This window comes from Puccinia triticina, chromosome 6A (genome assembly GCF_026914185.1).
Source record: "Puccinia triticina chromosome 6A, complete sequence".
Classification (NCBI taxonomy): domain Eukaryota; kingdom Fungi; phylum Basidiomycota; class Pucciniomycetes; order Pucciniales; family Pucciniaceae; genus Puccinia; species Puccinia triticina.
In genome coordinates, this window is record NC_070563.1 from 1,833,965 (window position 1) to 1,855,311 (window position 21,347).

General features: G+C 51.4%; 4 protein-coding genes across 4 annotated transcripts; 2 read left to right on the plus strand and 2 right to left on the minus strand.

Moving 5' to 3' along the window:
* Nucleotides 1–2,865: 2,865 nt before the first annotated feature.
* Nucleotides 2,866–10,423, minus strand: PtA15_6A239 (uncharacterized protein; the record flags this gene model as incomplete). Its single annotated transcript, XM_053169923.1, has 17 exons — nt 2,866–4,641; nt 4,722–4,760; nt 4,831–5,016; nt 5,101–5,289; nt 5,361–5,750; nt 5,822–6,143; nt 6,218–6,666; nt 6,734–6,893; nt 6,965–7,209; nt 7,278–7,383; nt 7,446–7,612; nt 7,699–7,788; nt 7,856–7,974; nt 8,058–8,901; nt 8,991–9,695; nt 9,762–9,979; nt 10,051–10,423. 17 exons carry the CDS (start codon nt 10,421–10,423, stop codon nt 2,866–2,868), a joined length of 6,378 nt encoding a protein of 2,125 aa, XP_053021166.1.
* Nucleotides 10,424–10,474: 51 nt separating this feature from the next.
* PtA15_6A240 (uncharacterized protein) lies at nt 10,475–12,393 on the plus strand (the record flags this gene model as incomplete). Its single annotated transcript, XM_053169925.1, has 4 exons — nt 10,475–10,637; nt 10,711–11,731; nt 11,805–12,209; nt 12,270–12,393. 4 exons carry the CDS (start codon nt 10,475–10,477, stop codon nt 12,391–12,393), a joined length of 1,713 nt encoding a protein of 570 aa, XP_053021167.1.
* A 1,748-nt stretch (nt 12,394–14,141) lies between these two features.
* Nucleotides 14,142–17,107, plus strand: PtA15_6A241 (uncharacterized protein; the record flags this gene model as incomplete). The annotated part of the gene is made up of 4 exons (XM_053169926.1): nt 14,142–14,278; nt 15,580–15,806; nt 15,866–16,003; nt 16,086–17,107. The coding sequence occupies 4 exons, from the start codon at nt 14,142–14,144 to the stop codon at nt 17,105–17,107; spliced, it is 1,524 nt and encodes a 507-aa protein (XP_053021168.1).
* A 2,582-nt stretch (nt 17,108–19,689) lies between these two features.
* PtA15_6A242 (uncharacterized protein) lies at nt 19,690–19,884 on the minus strand (the record flags this gene model as incomplete). The annotated part of the gene is made up of 1 exon (XM_053169927.1): nt 19,690–19,884. The coding sequence occupies one exon, from the start codon at nt 19,882–19,884 to the stop codon at nt 19,690–19,692; it is 195 nt and encodes a 64-aa protein (XP_053021169.1).
* Nucleotides 19,885–21,347: the final 1,463 nt, after the last annotated feature.

Genomic DNA, 21,347 nt, shown 5'->3' on the forward strand with positions numbered 1-21,347 from the left:
TGTAGTGTGGCGGGTCTGGTGGGACTGGCGAATTGGAGGCCACCGTCCTGCTTATAATGTGCACGAGGCAGAGGCACAATAGGACATTCTCACTGGCACGAGGTCTTCAGGATAAGAGAAGCACGAGACTGAGGATTGCATTAAGAGATACATCTTTGCTATGAGCACAATAGAGTAATTATAGCAAACAAGGAGGTACATAGAATGTACATCATGACTAAAGCAGAGAGGAGGAAGGAGTATACAGATTATTACGTTGAGAGATTTATAAAGAAACAAAAGCTGTTCAGGTTTTATTGAGCATGCTCAAGCTACTAGATTGGTGGTTCGTTCTGCGTCGTAGGATCAATCGTCCGTTCGATTCAACAAGATGGCAAGCTTAAGCCTGAAGAAGGTTATCAATGAAGAGTCAGCGGCTATGAGCAAATACAAAGTGATGGAATGAGACTGACCGATGTGCTGGGTGTTTGACCAGCTCCTGGAGCATCTTTCATCAACAGCCCACCGCCGTAGCCGTAGAGAGAGCCAGCGCCGAAGGGCAGTCCGCCGTAGCCATACAAGCTGTTCAGGCCGAGGGTGTACAAGCCGAACGGGTCAAATCCAAACGAGCCGAGGCCGGTATATAATCCCCCGCAGTAGCCCAAGCCTAAGCCCCAGCACTTCTGGTCTGACTGGCCTTTGGCGGCGGTCGTGTCTGCTCGCGGCGCGAGCGTTGGGACGGCGAGTGCTGACTGGAGGACGGCCAAGAAGCAGGCGACGTAGAAGAGACAGTGCATGGTGGCGGTGGTGGTCTAGAGTTGTGAGGAGTTGCGAGGAGTTGTGGGCTGGTTGTGGGCTGGTTGTGGGTGTGGGTGGCTGCTGAGTGCGAGTGATGAAGTGATGAGTAAGTGAGGGGGATGGCATTCCAAACAAACGGCCCTTTAAATATCTTTCGGGAGGTCTCCTGGTCAAGCTCTGTCCACTCTCAAAGGCTAAGCGAAGCTATCACTGACCCACCAGCTTAGACGATGGACTCTGGAGTAGATACTTGACCATTCTACAATTCCTATGGCGGTGTTGCACGATCTTCCCCGTGTGCTTGTAAGTGAGTTAGCAGGCGATTCACATCTGTCCACATTGATACAATTAATGTGAATTTCGCCTCGCACCGTTCTCAGCCGCCTGGCAACCCCGGTTCCGGCCGGCCTCAATGCCAAAGAAGGGCTGGGCGGCCGGCGCCGGCTACAACGTAAGATTCCCAAGGCGGGAAGTTCGTAGGTTGGAGTAGAATTCATATATTGATTGTTCAAAAACCAGATCACACCATTAGTTGTTGTGAATTGTAGGACGGTAGCCTTGGTTGCTGGAACAGTTAGCTGCACACGGGGGAGGGATTGTCTACTCCGCTGCCAGCCTTTCGTAGAGCAGGAGGGAAGCAAAGAAGTCATGAAGCAGAGAGAAGCCAAGAGACCGCCCGAAAGCTATTTAAGGGCCGTTTGTCATGCCATCCTCACTCACTCATCACTTCCTCACTCGCACTATTTAACTAAGCAGCCACCCACACCCACAACTCCCCACAACTCCTCACAACTCTAGACCACCACCGCCACCATGCACTGCCTCTTCTACGTCGCCTGCTTCTTGGCCGTCCTCCAGTCGGCCCTCGCCGTCCCAACGCTCGCGCCGCGAGCAGACACGACCGCCATTGATAACCTTCTTCAGGCTTAAGCTTGCCATCTGATTGAATCGACCGGACGATCGATCCTACGACGCACAACGAACCACAAATTTAGCAGCTTAACATTCTCGATAAAACCTGATCAGCTTTTATTTCTTTATAAATCTCTCAACGTAATAATCTGTATATTCCTTTAGTCATAATGTACATTCTTCTTGCTTGCTGTAATTACTCCATTGTGCTCATAGAAAGATGTATCACTCAATGCAATCCTCAGTTCCGTGCTTCTCTTGCATATCCTGAAGACCCCGTGCCAGTGAGAATATCGCATCGTGCAAGTTGTGCCCTGCCTCCTCCACATTACAAGCAGTACGGTGGCCTCCAGCTCGCCAGTCCCACCCAAGACAGCACAGACCCTCCACGACCCTCCACACTATAAATCAAAAATCAAAAGTCCAACAAACATCCACCGTGCAAAAAAACACCACATCCACGTTCTACAGCCGTGCCACCACAGTTAGTGGGTGCCTGGACCGTCAAAGAGGGAAAAAGAAGCTCTCCGTCCGGGAATTGAACCCGGGTCACCCGCGTGACAAGCGGGTATACTGACCTCTATACTAACGAAGAATGCTTGCCAACCTCATTCCGGGTATAGGAGCCAACCACCTCCTCCGTGGCGCGTGGATGTTCTCATGTGCAAATGGAAATGAGGGGTCAAACGAAAAAAGAGCCAAGCATCTAAAGAGAAGTCCAGGGGGCGGACCTAGGTGAGGCAATGCCGCAATATTAGCGAGGGCCACAAAGGAAGCAAACCTCCCCCCACCGCCGCCCGTCCAAGATGTCTCTCTCCGACTTTGATAGCGGCGTGTGGGTGGGGGCCCACAAGTCCGCGAGCACATCGTATTATATTTCGAAGTATGTATGTACCCATTGGTCTATTTACACGGACACAAGGCTCCGACACCCGGCCCGAAAGGCACGACACTATGGATTTCTCGAGCGCCGGGGACGGCGAAGCCAAGAAGAAGAAAACACACGCGGGAGGGCGGCGGCGGACAGGAGGCGGAGTCTCCCTTTGCAGGGACAGAGACGAGGAACAGGGGGCAGTTGGTTTCGCGGGGAGGAGAGAGAGATGAGAGAGGAGGATTATACACACTCCGGCGCGGAGATCACAGCGAGGAGATGGAAAGCTCGGAGGGAAAAGAAATTCAGGGCCGTTTGCTGAGCCGGGCCGCGAGCTCGGTAGGCGGATTACCAGCACCCCCAGCCCCAGCACCGTTCCCAAGAGAGCTCCCGTTGTCGGTCTGCGGAAAGGACGACGGGATGGCCGGGGGTCCCTTAGCGCGTTTCAGATGGTTAGGGTCGGCCAGAGACGTGTTTCCGGGACCGCTGGCAGGGCCGGCCGGGTCGTCCTCGCGGGGCCGTTTATGGGCGGGGTTGCCGGGGAAGCTTGCGGCGGGAAGAGCGGAGGAGGAGGAGGGGAAGAGGGGGGCTTGCGCGGGCGGGATAGAGCCGTCGGCGGAGATGGCCTGCTTCATCGCCATGCCGAGGATGCTCCCCGGGCCGCCCTTCTTGTTCGTCGCTGCGCCGCGGATGCTCACGCTTCCCGCTGGCCCCGCCGGCTTCTCCGTCGTCCGGCTCTCCGGCGGCAGTCCCACGCTCGGGCCACTAGCAGCAGCGGTGCTCGGGCCAGTAGGCACTACCGCCGTGCCGACTGCGGCCGGAACCCCTCCGCCTGCGCCGCCGCTGCCTGGCGCGCCGCCCCTCCCGAGGCCAACCATGCCACCGCGGCCTCCAAAGGCTGTTCCTCTCGTCGTCCCTCCGAACGTGATCATCGTGCCGCGTGTCGAGCCCGTTCCTGCTTGAGCCGCACTCCCGAATATGCTCCCTCCGGTTGGGGCTAGGCCGCCCCGAGTGGCTCCTCCGCGACCTCCGAATACTGTGCCTCGTGTTATCTGACCAGCTTGACCGCCACCTCTCATTGTTAAACCCGAGCTGTTTGCGGGGGGTAGCGAGGTCGGTGCCGCGCCGGGCTGGTTGGGCTGGGTGGGCGCAGGGGCAGACGGGGCAGGAGCCGCCCGGTTCGCTACCGATTGGAATGGCGATCCGGCTGGGGTGGTTGACGTGGGAGCGAAGGCAGACGCCGTTGCAGCGAGCGGTGTGCCGGGGGTAGCTGCAGCTGGGGTCGCACCGGTTGGAGGAGAGGTCGACTGCTGCGCGGTGAGCTCGTTGACCTTGGCCAGCAGTTCGGCATTCTTGGTTTGCAGTCGCTTTAGCTGCATCTGTTGAACACTGTGTTTCGAGTGCAACTCCGCCATCAATTTGATTTTAGTCTGTTCAATCGTCGCGTCTGTTGATGTTTTGTGCAACTGCACAAGCTCGGCTTCTTTGTTCTTGACTGCCGTCTCAACCGCCACTTTGGTGATTTCCTGTATCTGTTCTGGAGTCGGTTGCGCCGAGGCTGGAGTCTGAGCTTTACGGGCTTCCGTAAGCTCGGCTTCATGCTTGCTGACTAGCTCTTGCTCCTTCGCCGCTGCGGTGGCCTCCAATTCCTTCTTGATTTCAGCTATCTTGGAAGACACACGAGCTTCGATCAGATCTTCCGGCACAGTGGTGGACGGATTAGACGCTGTTGATGTCAATTCTGCTTTGAGCTTTTCGGTGGCCTCAGCCTGCGACTTGGCGAACTCGGCCGTGAGTCTCTGAGTAGTCTCTTCGATCGCCTTCTGGACGGCTTCCACTTTCTCAGAAAGAGCCTGCTGCTTCACTTGATTGAGCTGCTCTTGAACTTGTTCGTCGCTCGTCCCTCCAGTTATTTCACCTGGTTCCTGGACTGACATATCAGCAAGCTTTTCTTGAACGCGCTTGGAAACTTCGACTTCAATTGCTGCCTCAGACATCTCGTTCGGCGGCTTTTGAGATGCTTCTTCCCGGAGTTTAGTCAACTGTTCAGTAAGCTGCTTGTTGGTATTTGCAGCACCAGTCTAGAAGAAGTAAGTTAATATGTCAATCTAGCTGCACACTTGGTCTTCGCTAGTCAAGCAAGAAAGATTACACCACTGACACTTTCACTAAGCAGTTTGGATATTTCACTTTCTCGGGCCTGTAATTGAGATGGGGGTGTGAGGTGAGCCCAAGTGCGCGCTGAGAGCAAGTAGCTAATATACACTGACCTCGAAAGCAGCTTTGACTTCATCGAGTTCTTTTTTAAGGGTATCTAGGGAAGCCTGGGTCTCATCAGCCCGACTCTTGAATACAAGAGCGTCGGCCAAGCTAGATTCGGCGGCAGCCTTTTCTTGGCGGAGGGTCTGTAACTGTTCCTGAGCTTGAGCAGTCGCTTGTTCGACAACCGCCGTATTCTGCATAGACACAAATCCATTGATTGGATATCAATTTACATGGGCTTAAAGCTGGCAGGGGAGGGGGGGGCGAAAGAGGCTCACCTGAGTTTGGAAACTTTTGGCATCATTTTCCAGGGTGCGAACAACCTCTTTAACCTTGTCAAGTTCCTCATTGACTGCGGTAAGTTTGGCTTCGAGCGCGAGCTTTTCGTCTACTGATTTCTGCCGGACGGCACGAGCCTGGGCCTGAATGTTTCTGAATTTGTCTCTAAAGTGGTGAAGTTGTGCTATCTGTGCAGGTAGGTAAAAATTTAATCAATTTCAAAAAAAAAAAAAAACAAGTGGACTAAGTAGTGTCTTACTTCTTCACGAGTTGAAGTTAATTCTTGATTTAGTCGCTCGATTTCATCGCGAAGACCTTGAAGTTCAGCGGGATCGATGCGATCGTATTTCTCAAGGATCTGCTGATTCCTGAGCTTCCACCGTTGATTATCTTCATTCAGGATCCCGATCTCTTGCTGGTACTGTTGCACAGTCAGTTGCAATTCCCGTAGCTCCTGTTTGAGGGGCTCGACAGTTTCGGAAGTCGTTTTCAGTTGCTCTTCCAATTGCTTGGCTTTACGCTCCGATCGACTGGCTTCCTCTCGCAGGGTCACGTTACTTTCTCGGATCATATTTAGGGTGTTGATTTGATCGAGCAGTTGCGCGTGTTCAGCAGATGATACGTAGCCTTCTCGGCTCCTCTCTCGCTCCTAGATAAAAGAAAAAAAACAGGTAAATTACTTAGTCAGGTATATAGAACACATAATGAATCAGTTCATACTTGGTTGAGCTCCATCTTAGTTTGATCTAGGGCCTTAGAAACATGCTGCAATTGCTGTTGGAGTCTAGCGGATTCCATTTTAGAGAGCTCGATTTGTTGTTGAGCGATATCGTAATTATTCCGGAGGTAGCGGATCACCCCACGTAATTGTTCGACGGATTCGAGCATGTTTTCGTTCAGATTGTTCTGCGAAACTTTCTGTTCTCCCGGATCACTACCCACGGCCTGATCGATGGTGTGACTCGATAATTTGGTTGCCTGTGCGCTAGCAGTTTGGAGATGCTCATGAAGCAAGTCGTTTTGCTTGACCAGATCATCACATCTTTGCAGAATAACAACACAAACGGGGTAAGTAAGGTCACGTTAACGGCAACTACGAGAAGTTTAAAAGCCCACCGAGTTTGAATATTGGCAAGCTCCTTTTGAAGCGTAGCTTTCTGTTCTGACCAGCTAGCCTCAGAGGAAGTCAGTTTGGCAGTAGCTGTTTGAGCGGTGGTCTGAGCCTCTAGAATCGACTCCCGAGCGGTTTCCAGTTCTGATTTGACTTGCGTTAATTCATTGAGAGAATTGGCATGGTTTTGAACCTCGGCTTTGTAGCGATCGTGGCTTTCCTGGGCAAGCTTCATCTGGTTATTGACTTCCGCTCTCAATTCATTATCGCGTGCCTTCACCCTGGTCTCAATCTCTTCCAAGTCAACTAACTTGTTGTTTAGGGCCAGCTTCTCCTTCTCGAAGTCGGCCCGTTGGGACTCTAGTTGGCGATGCAGTTCGGAATTCTGGTTGGTAAGAGCAGAGAGATCCTCGGTAACCTTCCTCAAATGTTCTTCGAGTGATGTCAGGGCACTCTGCAAGTCAGGAGGAGATGATCAATCAATGAAAATGCTCCTCAGAATAACCATCGCAAATGTTTACCTGTTTCCGTTCGAGCTCAGCTTCCTGTGACCTCTTGTATTCGTCATGCGTTGCTGTGAGGGACGCAAGAGCTGCTTCGGCACTCTCTGAAATCGATTTGAATTGTTCCACATTTTGCCGAGCCCGAGTGCACTCCTCTCTCGCGGCCGCAAGCTCAATCCTGAAAGTTAAGATCAAGACGTCAAAATAAAGGATTACTCTCGTATGAAATGGGCAGAATTTGACGCTTACTTTAATTCTGATAGCTCAATCTCTAGGCGTTGCTCCTTCGTGAGACTGGGATCGTTGGACCCAGGTGCATCGCCATTCCCGGTTTGATTGGATCGAGTATCAGATCGGCGATGACCCTCGTAGACAGCAAGCCTCTCTTCCTTCATGCTCAGCTGCTTTTGGAGCTGATTCACTTGAGATTCCAGATGGCTCTTGGTGGCGGAAGCCGCGCTGAGATTTTCTCTAGCTGTCAAATGCTCGCTAGTCTATTCGACCCGTGACGTCAGTACTAGGAATAGAATAAAACGGGGTCATCGAAAGATGGGATTCGTACCAGTTTATCAATCTTGGACTGGTATTCCCTGCCTTCGATTTGTCGTTGGAGGGTAGCCTGTCGAGCCAGGTCCGCTTCGATTTTAAGTTTCTCCTTCAATTCAGATCTGTGGGGAGGCTCGGTCAGTCAGCCAACCGGGGGTCTCGTGATCGCAACGCGGTCGCTCACAGCTGGGTTTCGGACTTCGACAGCTGAGTCTCCAAGCGTCGACGGGAGTCCTCCGCATTGCGCTCAATCTCGCCCTGCATGACTTGCATGTTTCTTAGGATATCATTGATATTGTTACGTTCACGTGTCAGACTGGCATTTTCAGCCATCAATCGCCCTTCGACGCCCTGAAAAAAAAAAAGTGTATAGAAAAGGTAGTAGCCCATCAGGTCAAATGTGTTTCTTACGTGGCACAACAATAAGATCGGCATACCTTCCAAACCTCGCGTTCAGTTGTCAATGATTCTACTTGGTGTTGCAGTACATGGCACTTAGCCTTGAGTTCTGTAACGTTCTCGTTGGCCTGTTGTTTGTTTATCACGATAGGGTAAGTCAATGTCATGGAAAGGCTGTGGGTGAAGTGGACTGACATGATGCAGCAGCATCTCTCCCTTGGAAATGTGATCTTGCAGCTTGGCGCTCGAAGCTGTGAGAGTCTGTACCTCCTGAGCATGCATTGCATTGGTCTGATCGAGGGAGCGCTGTCTTTCTGTGCGCGCCCAAAACAAAGTACAAGTTAGTTTCCAAAAAAAAAAAAAAAAAAACTGATGGTCGAGTCTCCGGAAAGCCCACCTGTGAGATATTCGATTTGGGCGTTAGCTTTGGCAAGCAAGACTTGTGTGCGGGACAGGTCGGTCCTGGCTTGATTGAGATCTTCGTTCATCTGTTTAGAGTCGCGGCCGATTTCGGTGCGGTAGACTTCAAACTGTGTGCGCATTTCGTCAAGCTTCTGTCGAGATCCATCTGGCGCGCTGGTATCCGGCTCAAACGCAGCACGGTCGCCCGAGTTCTTGGCTTGCGACTGGTCGAGCATCTTCCTGAGCATGTCGCGTTCTCTGGAGAGTGCTTCACTCTTTTGTTGCGCGGAATGGAGGTCGGTCTTCAGCTTGAGGATCAGTTCGTGAGCTTCGTCGATGGCCTGTTTTGTGTTTTCGTCCTCCTCTTCATCGTCCTCATTTTTACTGTTCCGGTTTTCTTCGAGCTCGTTGAGTTTGGTGGTCAGCGTTCGTGCAAACAGGAGCAGTTTGAGGTTTTTCTGTTGCATATCAGCGATGTCTCGGAAGGTGATAAGGTCGTTGGCGAGCAAGACATCTTCATCCTCCTCGACTTGTGCGTCGCGCCAATTCGACAAGTCTTTCTCGAGGTCTTCTGAATCGCCTTTGATGGCGAATGGATCGCCGGCTTCGCGCTTGGTGACTTCCGCCGTGAGCAATCGGACTTGCAGGCTTAGATCATTGAGCTGTGAATTAGCTAGGTCGTAATCTCGTTGGAGAGCTGTGAGATCGAGGTTGCAGCTTTGGTACATTCTCTGAGCTTCCTCCTTTTCTTCAATGACTTCTGTAAGTTGAGATGTTAGATTGATACATTCATTCTCAATTCTATCGTGCTCGACCCTTTGTTGGTGCAGTAAGGGCGCCTGGAATATTGAAAAAAAAAAAAAAACAGTCAAGGATCAAGATTTGCTACTTAGTGCTTTTTGTCTTTTTTTTTTTTGAAAGAACTGACCCGGTCTTGAATTTCTCCTAATATCTGACTCATCGTCTCACTGAGGCGGACGTTTTCGAGTTGGACTTTTTTGAGTTCCTCCTCGAGCACGATTTTCTCGGTATAAACTTGGGTGAGACTCTTGCCGCTCTTCTGGAGTTTGCTGGCCATAGCCGCTGCCGGGCTGATACCGTTGGAGAAGAAGACGCCGTTCTGTTGCTTCCTCGAGAGTGGCGTTCCAGGCGCGCGATGGGCGAGAGGCGTATTGGCGGCAATGTCGAGGAGGTCTTGAGGCTGGTCGCTGTCATCGATCTCCGAAGCGCACAGTCTCGAGAGTGCATTAGTGGTATCGACCAGTTTCTGTTCCAGCTCTGCGACGTGAGCGCGTTCGTTTTCTAGAGCCTCGTTGATCGTGCGTTCCTGCTGATCGAGCTCGGCCCTTCGTTCGTTGAACTCTCTCTCCAAGCTTTCCATCCGTTCTTCCCGCTGCTTGTCCCTCTTGTCCATCAGCATCGTCACCCGTTTCTGCGCCTCGATCTCCTTCTGGAAGGCGGCCTCGGATTCGATGGATTGGTTGGTGAGCTGTTTGATCCGTTCGGTCGCGTCTCCATAGAGCTTCTGGAGCTCGGTATGCTGCGATCGGAGGGTTGTCAGGTTGGTAGTCGTACTCTGGTGGGCATACGTCAGCTTGTCGAGTTCATTCTGAAGGTTTGCTGTTTGTTGATGCTTAAGGGACGGTATCCAGCATCAGTTTATCGATCAGGCGACGGGTTGGATGATGAGTGTACCCACGCTTTCGATTCTGAATGATTGCCATTCTTCGCGAGTGCGCTCGAGCTCCTTGGAATAGAAGTCGCGATCCGAGCCGGCCAGGGTGGCTTCCGACTGTAGTGCTTGGGATTGCAGGCGAAGCGCTCTTTCGGAGCCCCTGCTGTCCGACAGAGCGCCTTCCAATTCTCTGATCGCCGCTTTTGCAGACGAGAGCTGTTCGGTTTTTGAGTGGAGTTCGGCTGTGAGAAGAAAGGGGTGAGTGAGCAGTTAGTGGGTGGGGTTGGCGATGGATGATGGACTGGCGAGTGACCTTCGAGATCAGCGAATTCGTTCTCCTTGTCGCGGATCAGCTTGAGCAAGTCTGCCTTCTCGGACTGCAGGGTTGTGAGCTGCTGGGTGAGGGCCTGATCGGATCCGAGGCGGTCGTCGAGTGATGTTTTGAGCCGCTGGATCTCTTGCAGGCTCTGTTCTAGCTGGGATCGCTGGCCGTTCTGGCTGTTCAGTTTTGCCTCGAGCTCGATAGCCCGAGCATTGGCGGCGTTCAGGTCGGACTCTGATTCGATCTGGAGCCGAGCGAGTTCAGCCTTTGTCTGATCGAGTTCTGCCTTGAGGGCTGCGGTGTCTTCGAGGCTCTGTTGGAGGGCTGCTGGAGGACCCTCTTGGGCCCCGCTTTCTGGCTCCATCGAGCTCGGCGGTGGGTGGTTGTGGGTGGGTGGTTGGCTGTTGACCGCCCGATGGACTCGGTTGCGCTTGACACTTGTGGGGTGCCCCGTGGTGCCCCGGGGGTCTCCTGCCAACTCCTTCTCCCTCGCCAGCGCCACTCTGGTGTCACCGCCATCCCCTGCTCCACCAAGATGGCCTCGCGGATCCTCAAGGAAGTCCCCCTGCTGCTCGTTCGTCAGTCCGCACTGCCCACACTCCACCCCCACACCCACACCCACCAGCTGACACCCTCCCCCCCCCCCTGCAGTCGTCATCCTCCTCTGGGCACAGTACTCCGTCTCCCTCTCGCTCGTCCTCAACTATCTGCTCCTCACGGCCCACCTCGCCCCCCTCGCACTCGCCATCGGGATCCCCTTCAACCTCTTCTGGGCATCAACCATCATCAACCTCCTCAGATGCATCGCCACCGGCCCCGGCTGGCTAGACCGAGCCACCCCGCCAAGAAATCCTCCAGACCTCGAGCGCCCGCCCCACAAGACTCTCCTCCACCCGCGACCGCACCCAGGGCTGGCGGCACCCTACGATCCCCAGGGGGGAGAAGACTCTGATCCCGACGACGAGCCCGAGCTCGAACACTCCTCATCCGTCCCTCTCCTCGCCCCCAGCCACCCCTCATCCTCCAGCCATCGCCCAATTCCGGCCAGCAACGGCCATCGACCAAGACTACCCGCCTTGGTCCCCCGCCCCCCACTCACCTCCACCGATCCCCCCTCCTATCTGGCCGACCACCGCCATCTGCCCCCCTCGAACCTCTCCTTCCAAGAGCAAGTCCAGCGCCAACAGCGCTCCTCAGCCGCCCAGACCGACCTGCTCCTCGCCCTCAACTTCCCCCCTCCGCCAACCCCCGCCCCCCGCACAGAACTCTCCCGGCCGCCGGAATCGCTCATGTGCAAGTCCGACGGCTCGCTCCGCTTCTGTCGCAAGTGCGAGCACTACAAGGCCGACCGCTCCCACCACTGCAGCTCCTGTGGCCGCTGCGTCCTGCGCATGGACCACCACTGTCCCTGGCTCGGCGGCCGCTGCGTCGGCCTCAACAACCACAAGTTCTTCATCCTCTTCCTCCTCTCCGCCTCCATCACCTCCATCATCGCCGCCAGCGCAGCAGCCAAGGGCCTCATCCACTTCGTCTCCAATACCCGCATCTCCCCCACCGATCCCTTCCAGCTCGCCCCCCTCAACTGGGCCTTCCTGACCCTCGTCGGCGGCCTCTTCGGCATGGTCCTCGCTGGTTTCACTTCCTACCATCTCTACCTCATCTCCGTCAACCGGTCCGTCCAGATCTCACACCCCCTTTCCTTTACCAGCACATCAAAACTTATCTCTCTTCAACCATCATATTAGGACAACGATCGAGAACATGGAACGCTCGGTGAGGATCAGGCCGACGGGCACTCGCGACCCGAGCGAGTCGTATGCCCTGCTCCGCACGACGAGGCTACGAGCATTCGATGCGTCCCAAAGTGGCACGGCAGGGCTGAGGACCGAGGAGCCGGGTGCGCCGGCTGCTGTCGACGGAGCGGGGGAGGGGACCGAGGGAGCGCGTCAGCAGCCGGCCAAGCTGCCCTCGTACAACCTGCCGATCTACAAATCCGACGACCAGCTCAGCAGACTCGAGCGCAGGAAACTCGAGGCCGGGGCTACCAAACTCAACCTCTTCGACCTCGGCTCGACCCGCGAGAACTTCAGACAGGTCTTCGGCGTACACAGTCCGCTCTGGCACTGGCCCCTGCCTCTCCATCCCATAGGGTACGCCTCCTGCTCTCGCCTTGAGTTTGGTCCATACAATTCACCTGGTTTTCTCTCTAGGATCAGTGACGGCTATCACTACCCTATCAACCATCACAACCTCCATCAACTCATCCAGCTGACCTCCGAAATCAGACTCTTGCCCAACGAACGATCCAACGAACTTCGTTTTGAAAGACCCTGACCCCCTCTTTTCTCATCCCCTTCCCTCATCGTTTCTTGCTAAACCTGTTGGTCATTTAATTCTTTTGTGGCATGTATAGATACTCATCTATCTGCCTTGGTAGGTCTACCGCTGCTCTGTTTTGTCCTCGTTTTTTTTTTTTTTTTTCTTTTGCTTCCTGCTTGACATTTTTGATCGCGTTTTTGTTTTGTTTTGTGTAAAATAATACCACCAGGTTATGTTTGTTTGTTTCAAACCACTCCCAAGTTTTCTTTTTCCTTAGTTTTGGCCATGGACATAGGATGCCTTTTTCTCTGATACTGAATTACACACATACAGCATCCTATTTTCTCATTCTTTTATGCTGGTTTTATAAATACATAGCAGCTAGACGTTCCGATCTTTCTTTGTCGTCACATTGGACTTTTCATTGCAGAGAACCCCATCTCTTTTTTGTAGATGTGTGGGTGTTAGCCAAAACAAAAGCTATGGTTATGTGCTTCAATCTTCTAAATACTTCCAGAGAGTCTGGCCTGGCCGAACTTAACACAAGTCCCTCCCTCACGCCTACGCTCGGGGGGGGCCCGAAGGCCCCGCCTCCCGAATTATCATTGAGAGGTTATGTTTTTTTTAAATAGAGGTTGAGTTTAAATCAGAGCTTGCTGGAGTCAGCTGGAGTCTCCTTCGGAGAGGCTTAGTTAAGCTCGGCTGGAGGAAAAGTAGAGCAGTGGAGGACTTCAGAGGACTTCCCTTTGGCTTAGAATCCCCGCTAAATCTTCTTTCTTGCATGATAATTTTGGAAGATCCTTTAAATAATATTCCAAGCATAAATAATCAGAATCAGTAGACTGAAATGTGAAATGATGCGCGGGTGGATTCAGGTCAATTGATGACTAGGAGTTAGAGGGACATTTGTCATCTCTCAGAAAGGTTAGAAATCGGTTGTTTTTTTCCCCCATCCCTTCCCCAGAACTCGTATGGATTCTTTAGCACGCACGCACTCATCATCATCCCACCGAAGGACAAATCGTAGAACTAGATTCTGATCCCGATTACGAAGACGTTTCCGAGCGGAGCCACGGAAAGATATTGTCACCTCCAGCAGGCAAGATCGTTCTTCCACGCTCCCATGGGATCCTGCCAAGAAGCTTGTCATTGAAAATTCTCACTTGGGGGTGGTCGCAAAAAGAGATAACAGTAAGTCGAGGTCAAAAGCGGATTCGACGACATCATCCAAACAACAAGACTCGGCACATCTCTCACAACGGAACCATCCGCAACGGAAGAGGAACTCACGTGCTCTGGCAACTAACCAGACCGAGCCCTAGCTTTTGGCTCAACTGCAGGCCACAAATTACGCAGTTCTCAGGGCCTGACCACTTGAAGGACAAGGACGATCAGCCTCTATCTAGGTCAGAAAGAGGAACTGCTCGCCGTCGATAAAAGCCTCGGCGAAACTAGTTTTTTCATCGGCGAAATTGTCGATGTCAATGGCGAAGCTATCTAAAAGATCCTCTGAGCTTGTCTCCCCATTGATATCGTCGTGTCAAAAAACCCTCGTGTGCCGGGGGTTTCCTTATGTATCATAGAGGAAAACTAACCGGTCTTGGTGTGGGTGTGTGTTTCAGGCTGGGTTATATCCGGAGTCCACAATACTTGGCAATTCGCGAATACGTTGGACGATTGTGCGGCCTATGTATGGCAACAGAACAAGAAAGCGGACAAAATGCTGAAGGTGCACGACGATAAGAACCTAGATCTCGGTCTGAATGGCCTCGCGTTCGAATCTTTCTCCTCCAAGAACAACGGCGTCGCCGACGATCCCTAATGGCAACCATCACCATCCATCTACTTTCAAAAACGGCCCCAAATCTTTCCAGGGCTTCGACGATCCTCCGCCGAATGCGTAGGCTCTATAAGGAGGCGGAAACAATCGTTAGGGTCCGCGACTGGTTGAAGAGCAGATAGAGAGATATATTTCATGGAAAAAAGATAAAAGATAAACAATAAAACAAATGAAATAGAGCTGAGACAAACCTATAAGGAGGCGGAAACAATCGTTAGGGTCCGCGACTGGTTGGAGAGCAGATACACCAGGAAAAAAGAATGATCACTTGCCAACAAGTGACATAGCAAATTAGAAAGGGGCCTTTGTAATTTTTGATGTCACTTGCAGACAAGTGATCATTGTTTTTGCCTGGTGATAGAGAGATGAGGTCTTCAACCAGCCGCGGGTACAGGTCTATATATATACAAAGTGTATGTGCTATTGGGTTGTAAAGTATGAGTATGTGAAAATAGATGAGAAAATAAGAATAGACATGGCTACGAAAATAGAAGATAAATAAAGTTTGACATGTTGACAATCCCTAAACTCTACAGGCTCAACTGGCCCCCGAGTGATCATTTTTTGCATTGCATTTTTTTTTAAAAAAAAATGCCAACATTCAATCCTACCCACCCACTCGATCTTCTTTAGAGTTCATACTTGATTCTTCTTGAGTCACCCTTTCACACCGTATTTCTACTAAACATCCCAACTCTTTTTAAAATGTATCGCCAATCTTAAGACAATTGTTCTCTTTATAATATATATCTTCCCTGTGGAGAGAGGCTTGGTTTGTCGGGCTTTTTTTGTTCATGGCGAGGATGATGACATTCCACCTTTAGTACTCAGTTTTATTTGTGATCTACGGACCTGGATCAGCTGGCCTTATATGGTATTATTGGGAAACCCTCCAGAATCTGTTCCGAGGCGCAGAGTAGGTTGTCCTGCCCCACGCCAGGAGGGGATCTGAGCTGATCTGAGGGACTGCGCCGTGCTGCTGTAGGCTGCTGTGGTCCATAGTCCCAGTCGAGCTGGGCCCCATGGTGTCATGAAACAACGCTATACATACCAGGGAGCCCATACCAGGGAACCCATGAGACTGGTTTCACTTTATTGGGGTGGGTCACTTGTAAACTTCTTCATTATTATGAGGTACATATGAAGTATGAAATCCAATGTGTTTTCGGATGGATTGGGCGCTTTCTGGTTGGTAGGTAATCACCAGTGCTCCGCGATTCCTTTCCACTGCATGCCTCTAGAATCCCATTAAATAAACATCAAACCAATTTCTGATCGCTCATTCGCCTTTATCGTGCAGTTATGACTCTAGGATGGCACGGGTTAATTTGCCTTGGCATTCTACTTCCCTGTCGTTTCAGTCTTACATTGGCAATGTCGCCCCGGTTCGCCGAAGCTGGAGTTAAGGAACATTCAAATATCGAACCTGATATGCTTAAAGACTGGCCACCTTTGACACCTCAGCCTACGGAATGGAGAACGCTCGGTGATCCGGAGGTCCACGATGGTTTCCTGAATCCGTACTCATTCACTTTCACTCCGCTTCATGATCCTCTTCACAGGCATGGAGACCTCTTACTTCCACATGGTGTGTCCTCAAAACGCGCCATTTGGTTTACGGTGCTGATGCGAAAACGCGCTCTGTAGACCCTTTTTTCGACAACTGGTTGATCATGGGAATGGGACCAGAATTCCCCGAGCATACGAAAGTAGTACCGAGCTTTGCGTCCCCACCAGGAGAACCTGTGAATTCCATGATTGACAATGAAGCCATCGCCTACAAAGGTCAGATCCAGCTCAGTCTATATGAATGTGACATTTCCTCGGCCAAGTTGACTTTCTGATCAGATATCCTTACTATATCTAGAGCCAGTTGAACAGGCCTCTGATCGGGATGAAATCCGCGATTCCATACTGGGGAAACGCCCAAGAGCTGAACCAACAAGAGAAGTTGATCATCTACTCCAGCAAGGACCCAAGCGATCCGAGCGGACATCTCCTCGAGATACGTTGGTTGATTTGTCCAACGTTGATATGAATACGTTGGTTGATTTGTGCAACGTTGATATGAATGATGTCAGGAATATTCGTGGCTTCGCGCTGTCGCTGATGAGACTTCAGAATCTGCAAGATAGTGAAGATGCAAAAATTACTCAACACTACGAACAACGCATCAGAAGACAGTTGGAGCAGATCACTCTCCCCAGTCGTATACTGCAGAGGGCACACTGCAACAGCCTACCGATCACAATCTACGAAATCCCTTCAGCAACTGCGAAAGACGCGTTCACATACCAGATCAGACCAAACAAATCCCTGATCAAACCAAATGATAAGAATTCAAAACCAAAGAACAAAAATTCAAGACCAAAGCATGAGAAGTTACCACCCCCGGAATACATTAATCGCCGAACTATCAAAATCTTCCAAGATGTTAATCTTTACTCCAATTTTTTCAGGTCAGGTGGCCTAGATGAAACGATGTTAGGGGTGACGGGGAGTACACATGAAGAGTTCATGAAATGGCTTTTCACACTTTTGTTCGAAAAAACTGAGCGTACCTGGCCACTACTTGGTCAAGTCACATGCGAATATATGCCGACTGATTTTGACCAGTTCTTCCATAGCAAAGCTCAGGAATGTCTAGTCAATCTACTTACCTCCGACAAACCACTTGAAATGCGAAGGACCTTGATTGCTACGAGCGATTTGATGGGTTATTATTACGAAGAAGTTGCCTCTGGCATCTACCACACCGACACTTGGGGAACCAGTGCTCACCTTCCCACACGCTTCAGCGCGAAATCTTACAAAAAAGAAGTTGTTGCGGCAATAATTAAAAACTATCACAAGAAAATAGCAGAACTGCAAAAGGTCCTACATCATTAAATCTGCTGAACTTCCACCATTTTACATGTGAGATACTGCAGCATAACTGCAATTATCACTCCATCCTGTTTTTTCTGTAACTGTAGCTGTAAATGGTAGACAGTCACCGTGCATTCAACACTCAACACTTACAGAAAACAAGAAGTTGAAACAGATATCTTTGAAATCTACACTTCCTCTCCATTTTAATAAAACCCAAAACCTATAAACTTTCTCCAATTCTGCTTTGGCTGCCGCGTTATAAGTCATAAATGGTCAAATTTTTAAGGATGTGAACCTGACAATAAGGAACACGTCGCGTCAGCACAGGCGCGGCACGGGTATCGGTCTCCAAACTCGGTAAAGAGAGAGAGAGGAGCCGGTACCCGGCTCTGCCAAGAATAGACTATGTACAAGTGTAGCGCTGCAGTAAATAGGTCTAAGGTAGTGAGAGATGGAGTTACGCGCGCATACAACTATGTACTAAGTTAAGTTTGCACTCTTGGCTACCGTACACTCCAACAAAATTTATGACGCGCAATCCAAAGTTCACCCCCCGTTGCAACACTGGGTCGCTACGCTAACCATAGCGGTTAGCGTAGCGTAGCGCAGCGAAAATGCGCTATTTTTTAGCGTAGCGTTAGCGCAATTGCACGCATATGCGCTAACGCTACGCGCAAGCTATTTTAGCTGATAGCGTAGCGTTAGCGCAGATGCGCGCAATTGCGCTAACACTACACATGCAGTGCGCAAAAGAGCGCGCGCTACGCTGCGCTACAGCGCCTTTAGCGGGAAAAAAGGGCTTTTTTTCCGCTAAAAGCGCTGTAGCGCAGCGCAGCGTAGCGTAGCGACTGTAGCGGCGCGCTAACGCTAACAAAGAATTGGCGCGCTGTTAGCGCCGCTGAAAATTAGCGCAGCGTAGCGGCGCTAACAGCGCGCTAACGCTATGCAAAATAGATGGGCGCTTTTTGCCGCTACGCTAACGCGTAGCGCTGAAATAGCGTAGCGACCCAGTGTTGCCCGTTGCCACCAAAACTTTGAAACCCCCGGGGGTCGCGCGTCATAAATTTGCCCACTTATGATGTCTAATGACAGCTCTGTTTAAGAAGCTTAGGGCAAAAACCCTGTCAAAATAAGGGTTTTGGGCCCTAGCATTATAACTGTGCTGATATAAACACTGGTAATTTAAGTTATCAAGCTTGTTACTTGGCAAATATGGCCACTACAAGGGTTTAAACACTCTGTAACAGAGGAAGAATTAACTATGTAATTAATAATTGGACCTACCTTGCGCAGCAGCAGAAAACCCTTCACGGACAGAATCAACCTTCCCCCAATGTTGAGCCTGCTGTGCGTGCAAGCCAAAAAATACTCAGCGACTTCCCCCAAAAGAAGGAGCGGATTCTTTCCGTATTTTTTTTTGATGGATCAGGGTGGGGGTCTTACTTGCCCCCTCCAAAAAATGTTGGATTTTGTGAAGGTGTCCTTGTGATGTAAAAGAATTTGTAATATTAATCCAAAAAAAAAGGCACATGCTACCCCAATAGCCCACCCTGGGGACTTTTCACCCAGCCCCTCAAAAAAAAAGTCTGAGGGGCAGCAGCTCTGGGCCCGGCTATCCCCCAGCCGCTGTGCCAATGGCTGGCACAGGCCATTGAGCGGAGTTGCACACTCCCCTGATGACCAGCCAGCACATGCGTGCATGTGGCACAAATTACCAGTCATTGAGGGGATTATGTACTCCTCTCAATGGCCACTCTGCTTGTTCATTGAGGGGAGTGTTCACTCCTCTTGATGAGAAAAACTTTCTGGTCATCAAGGGGAATGCTCACTCATCTCAATGACTGGATGAGCAGAAATTTCTGGTCATCAAGGGGAATGTTCATTCATCTCAACGACTGGAGCAATTGGGTCATCAAGGGAAGTATGTACTCCTCTTGATGACCGGGTCTGTTGTGAGAATAAAGGTTTTTCAGTGGGTAGAAATGACCACTAGCCGCCTTGTTCAAGAATACATGTGTCTGGGCTGAGTGATTATTGGTGTATAGGCTCCGCACTGCTACTATCCACTAGCCTTCAGCGCTCCTCAATGAGCCTGATCTATAGCGTAATAATCTGCAGGTAAATAAAGCTCCGCACTCCACAAACACAGAATCTGCAATCCATTCTACCTAGATGCCTAGGGAGGATCCTCAGGTGTGGTCAAAGGACTTATCTGACGACTGCGGCAAAGTACGCGCCTTCTTCCGCGTTGGATAGCGTGTGCCTTTACTATTTTTTCATTGGACACTGCTCACGCGTTCGGCACTTCTTAGGTGCCTAGAGAGCCCCGGAAGCCAAGTGCCGGCTTCCCAAGGCTCCCACGGGTGGGTCGGGGGAAGGGGGTGATCCCCAATCCACTTTACCTGCCTCTCCAGGCCGTGCCGCGGCCATGGATCTTGGGAGGGGATTCCCAGGACAAGCAGTGCTTGTGAGGGAGGGAGGATTGCTGAGCAGGCCCCGGTAGCAGGTACACACCCAGGGGTGTGAGGGCCAGGCGCGAGAACCCACGCCTGGGTGTGTATGTCTTAACTTTTAGTAGGGCGGGTGGGAGGTGAAAGAAATTAACTCTTCTGCGGTTCCCGCAATGTAGAGTTTTGGGTTGGAGGAGGAGAGAGGTGGGGGAGCGGAGAAGATACCTGAGGGATCTTCTGGAGGGAGTTTGGACAGGTCTCTGGACTATGAACGACCTCCCAGGGATGGTTCCCTCGCCTCGTCGGCTCTTCCTGCCCTGTATCTTGTTGGGCTGTCCTTTGCATGGAGTACAGGTCAGCCCGGCCGCATGGGATCACACCCAGATCTGACACTCAACAGGGCTCTGGCTTGGATGGTCCCATGGACTACGCCTACCTCCCGTTGCACTGCTAATAACCAACAGTAATCCCGTAAGTAAAGATAAGGTCACGTAAAACTCTTCCAATACTCTAGTATGTCCATAAGTGTAAGTACAATGATAGAAAGAAGAGAAACCGTGAACCTCCACCCCCTTCCTTCCCTCCATGCAATTTGCCTTTCCCACCCAATCCCGCAGATCCAACACTTTCCCACACTAGTCCGTCAGCTCCGCCCGCTTTCCCGCAGGTCACTATCCCAGACTCCCCTCCTCTCCAACGCTTGACCTCCCACGCCCTCTGTCTAGCCCCCGTCAGTCAGTCTCTTGCCACCACCTCCGCCCCAGCTCCACCCCCTTTGGCTGCCTTGGCTCACCTGCTGACGCACCGCTGCTACCAGTCCACTAGTGTAGTCTGCTGCAGTCCAGCCCTGTCTTCCCGCTCTGGTCCGCCTATCCAATGTGCAATCCATGATCCATGCATTCCATCTGCGCATGAATTTCTGCAAGCTTTCTTAGCGTGCTTTCTGACATCATCCTCAGTGCTTATGTCACCGGAATGCACTCTGCGCTGAGGGACTCCTGTCCGTGCTAAGCGGCGGCAGTCGTGTGAGGGGAGAAGTGCTGTTTAGGCTGCCCTCGTGGCGGTGGTCCGTAGAGATGAGCGCTGAAAGGAATCGGGATAGCTGTGGTGTTGGGGGTGGTTTTGAGATGTTCGCCGGGGTTTTGGATCCGCGGCGGCGGTTGTTTGTTTTGAGGGAGTCGGGGATTGTGATCTTAAGGAAGAAAGGAAGGGAACTGAGACTTTTGATGAAGCGTGATTGGCGGGCGGAGCCCAAAAGTTTGAACTCTGATGATCTGATCTATAAACTCCGGATGGACCGTATTCTGGGGATCAGAATGCCATGGCCACCCATCATCCAAGTTCAAGCTGAACTTGGAATCCGGGTGACATGTCACATAAATTTCATCACATCCTCCGCGCGCTACACGCGCGCACACACAAAACAGCAGAAAGAAACCAACAAAGAAGCGGAGAAAAGAAACAGCACAAAGGAAACTAAAAGAAAACACAGCATGAGGAGACAGAAAGAAAAGAGCCACAGAGAGGGAAGGAAGAAAGAAAAGAAGAGATAGGCGGAACAAACAGAAAAAGGAGAAAACCAGAAACAAACAAGGAAATAAACCCACAGCAGCCGCTGTGTTAGGAACAAGAAAAATGAAGGGTGATGGGGACTGAGAAGGAGAGGAGATGCACAGATGAGGAGAGATGGGGAGAGGTGAATTCTTGAGTCTTGAGGGGTGAGAAGGGAATGGAATCTTGATCTTGATGTTGCTGGCGGCGGTGATGCTCCTGACTAGCTGGCCACGGGAGGGACCACCACAGCGCTC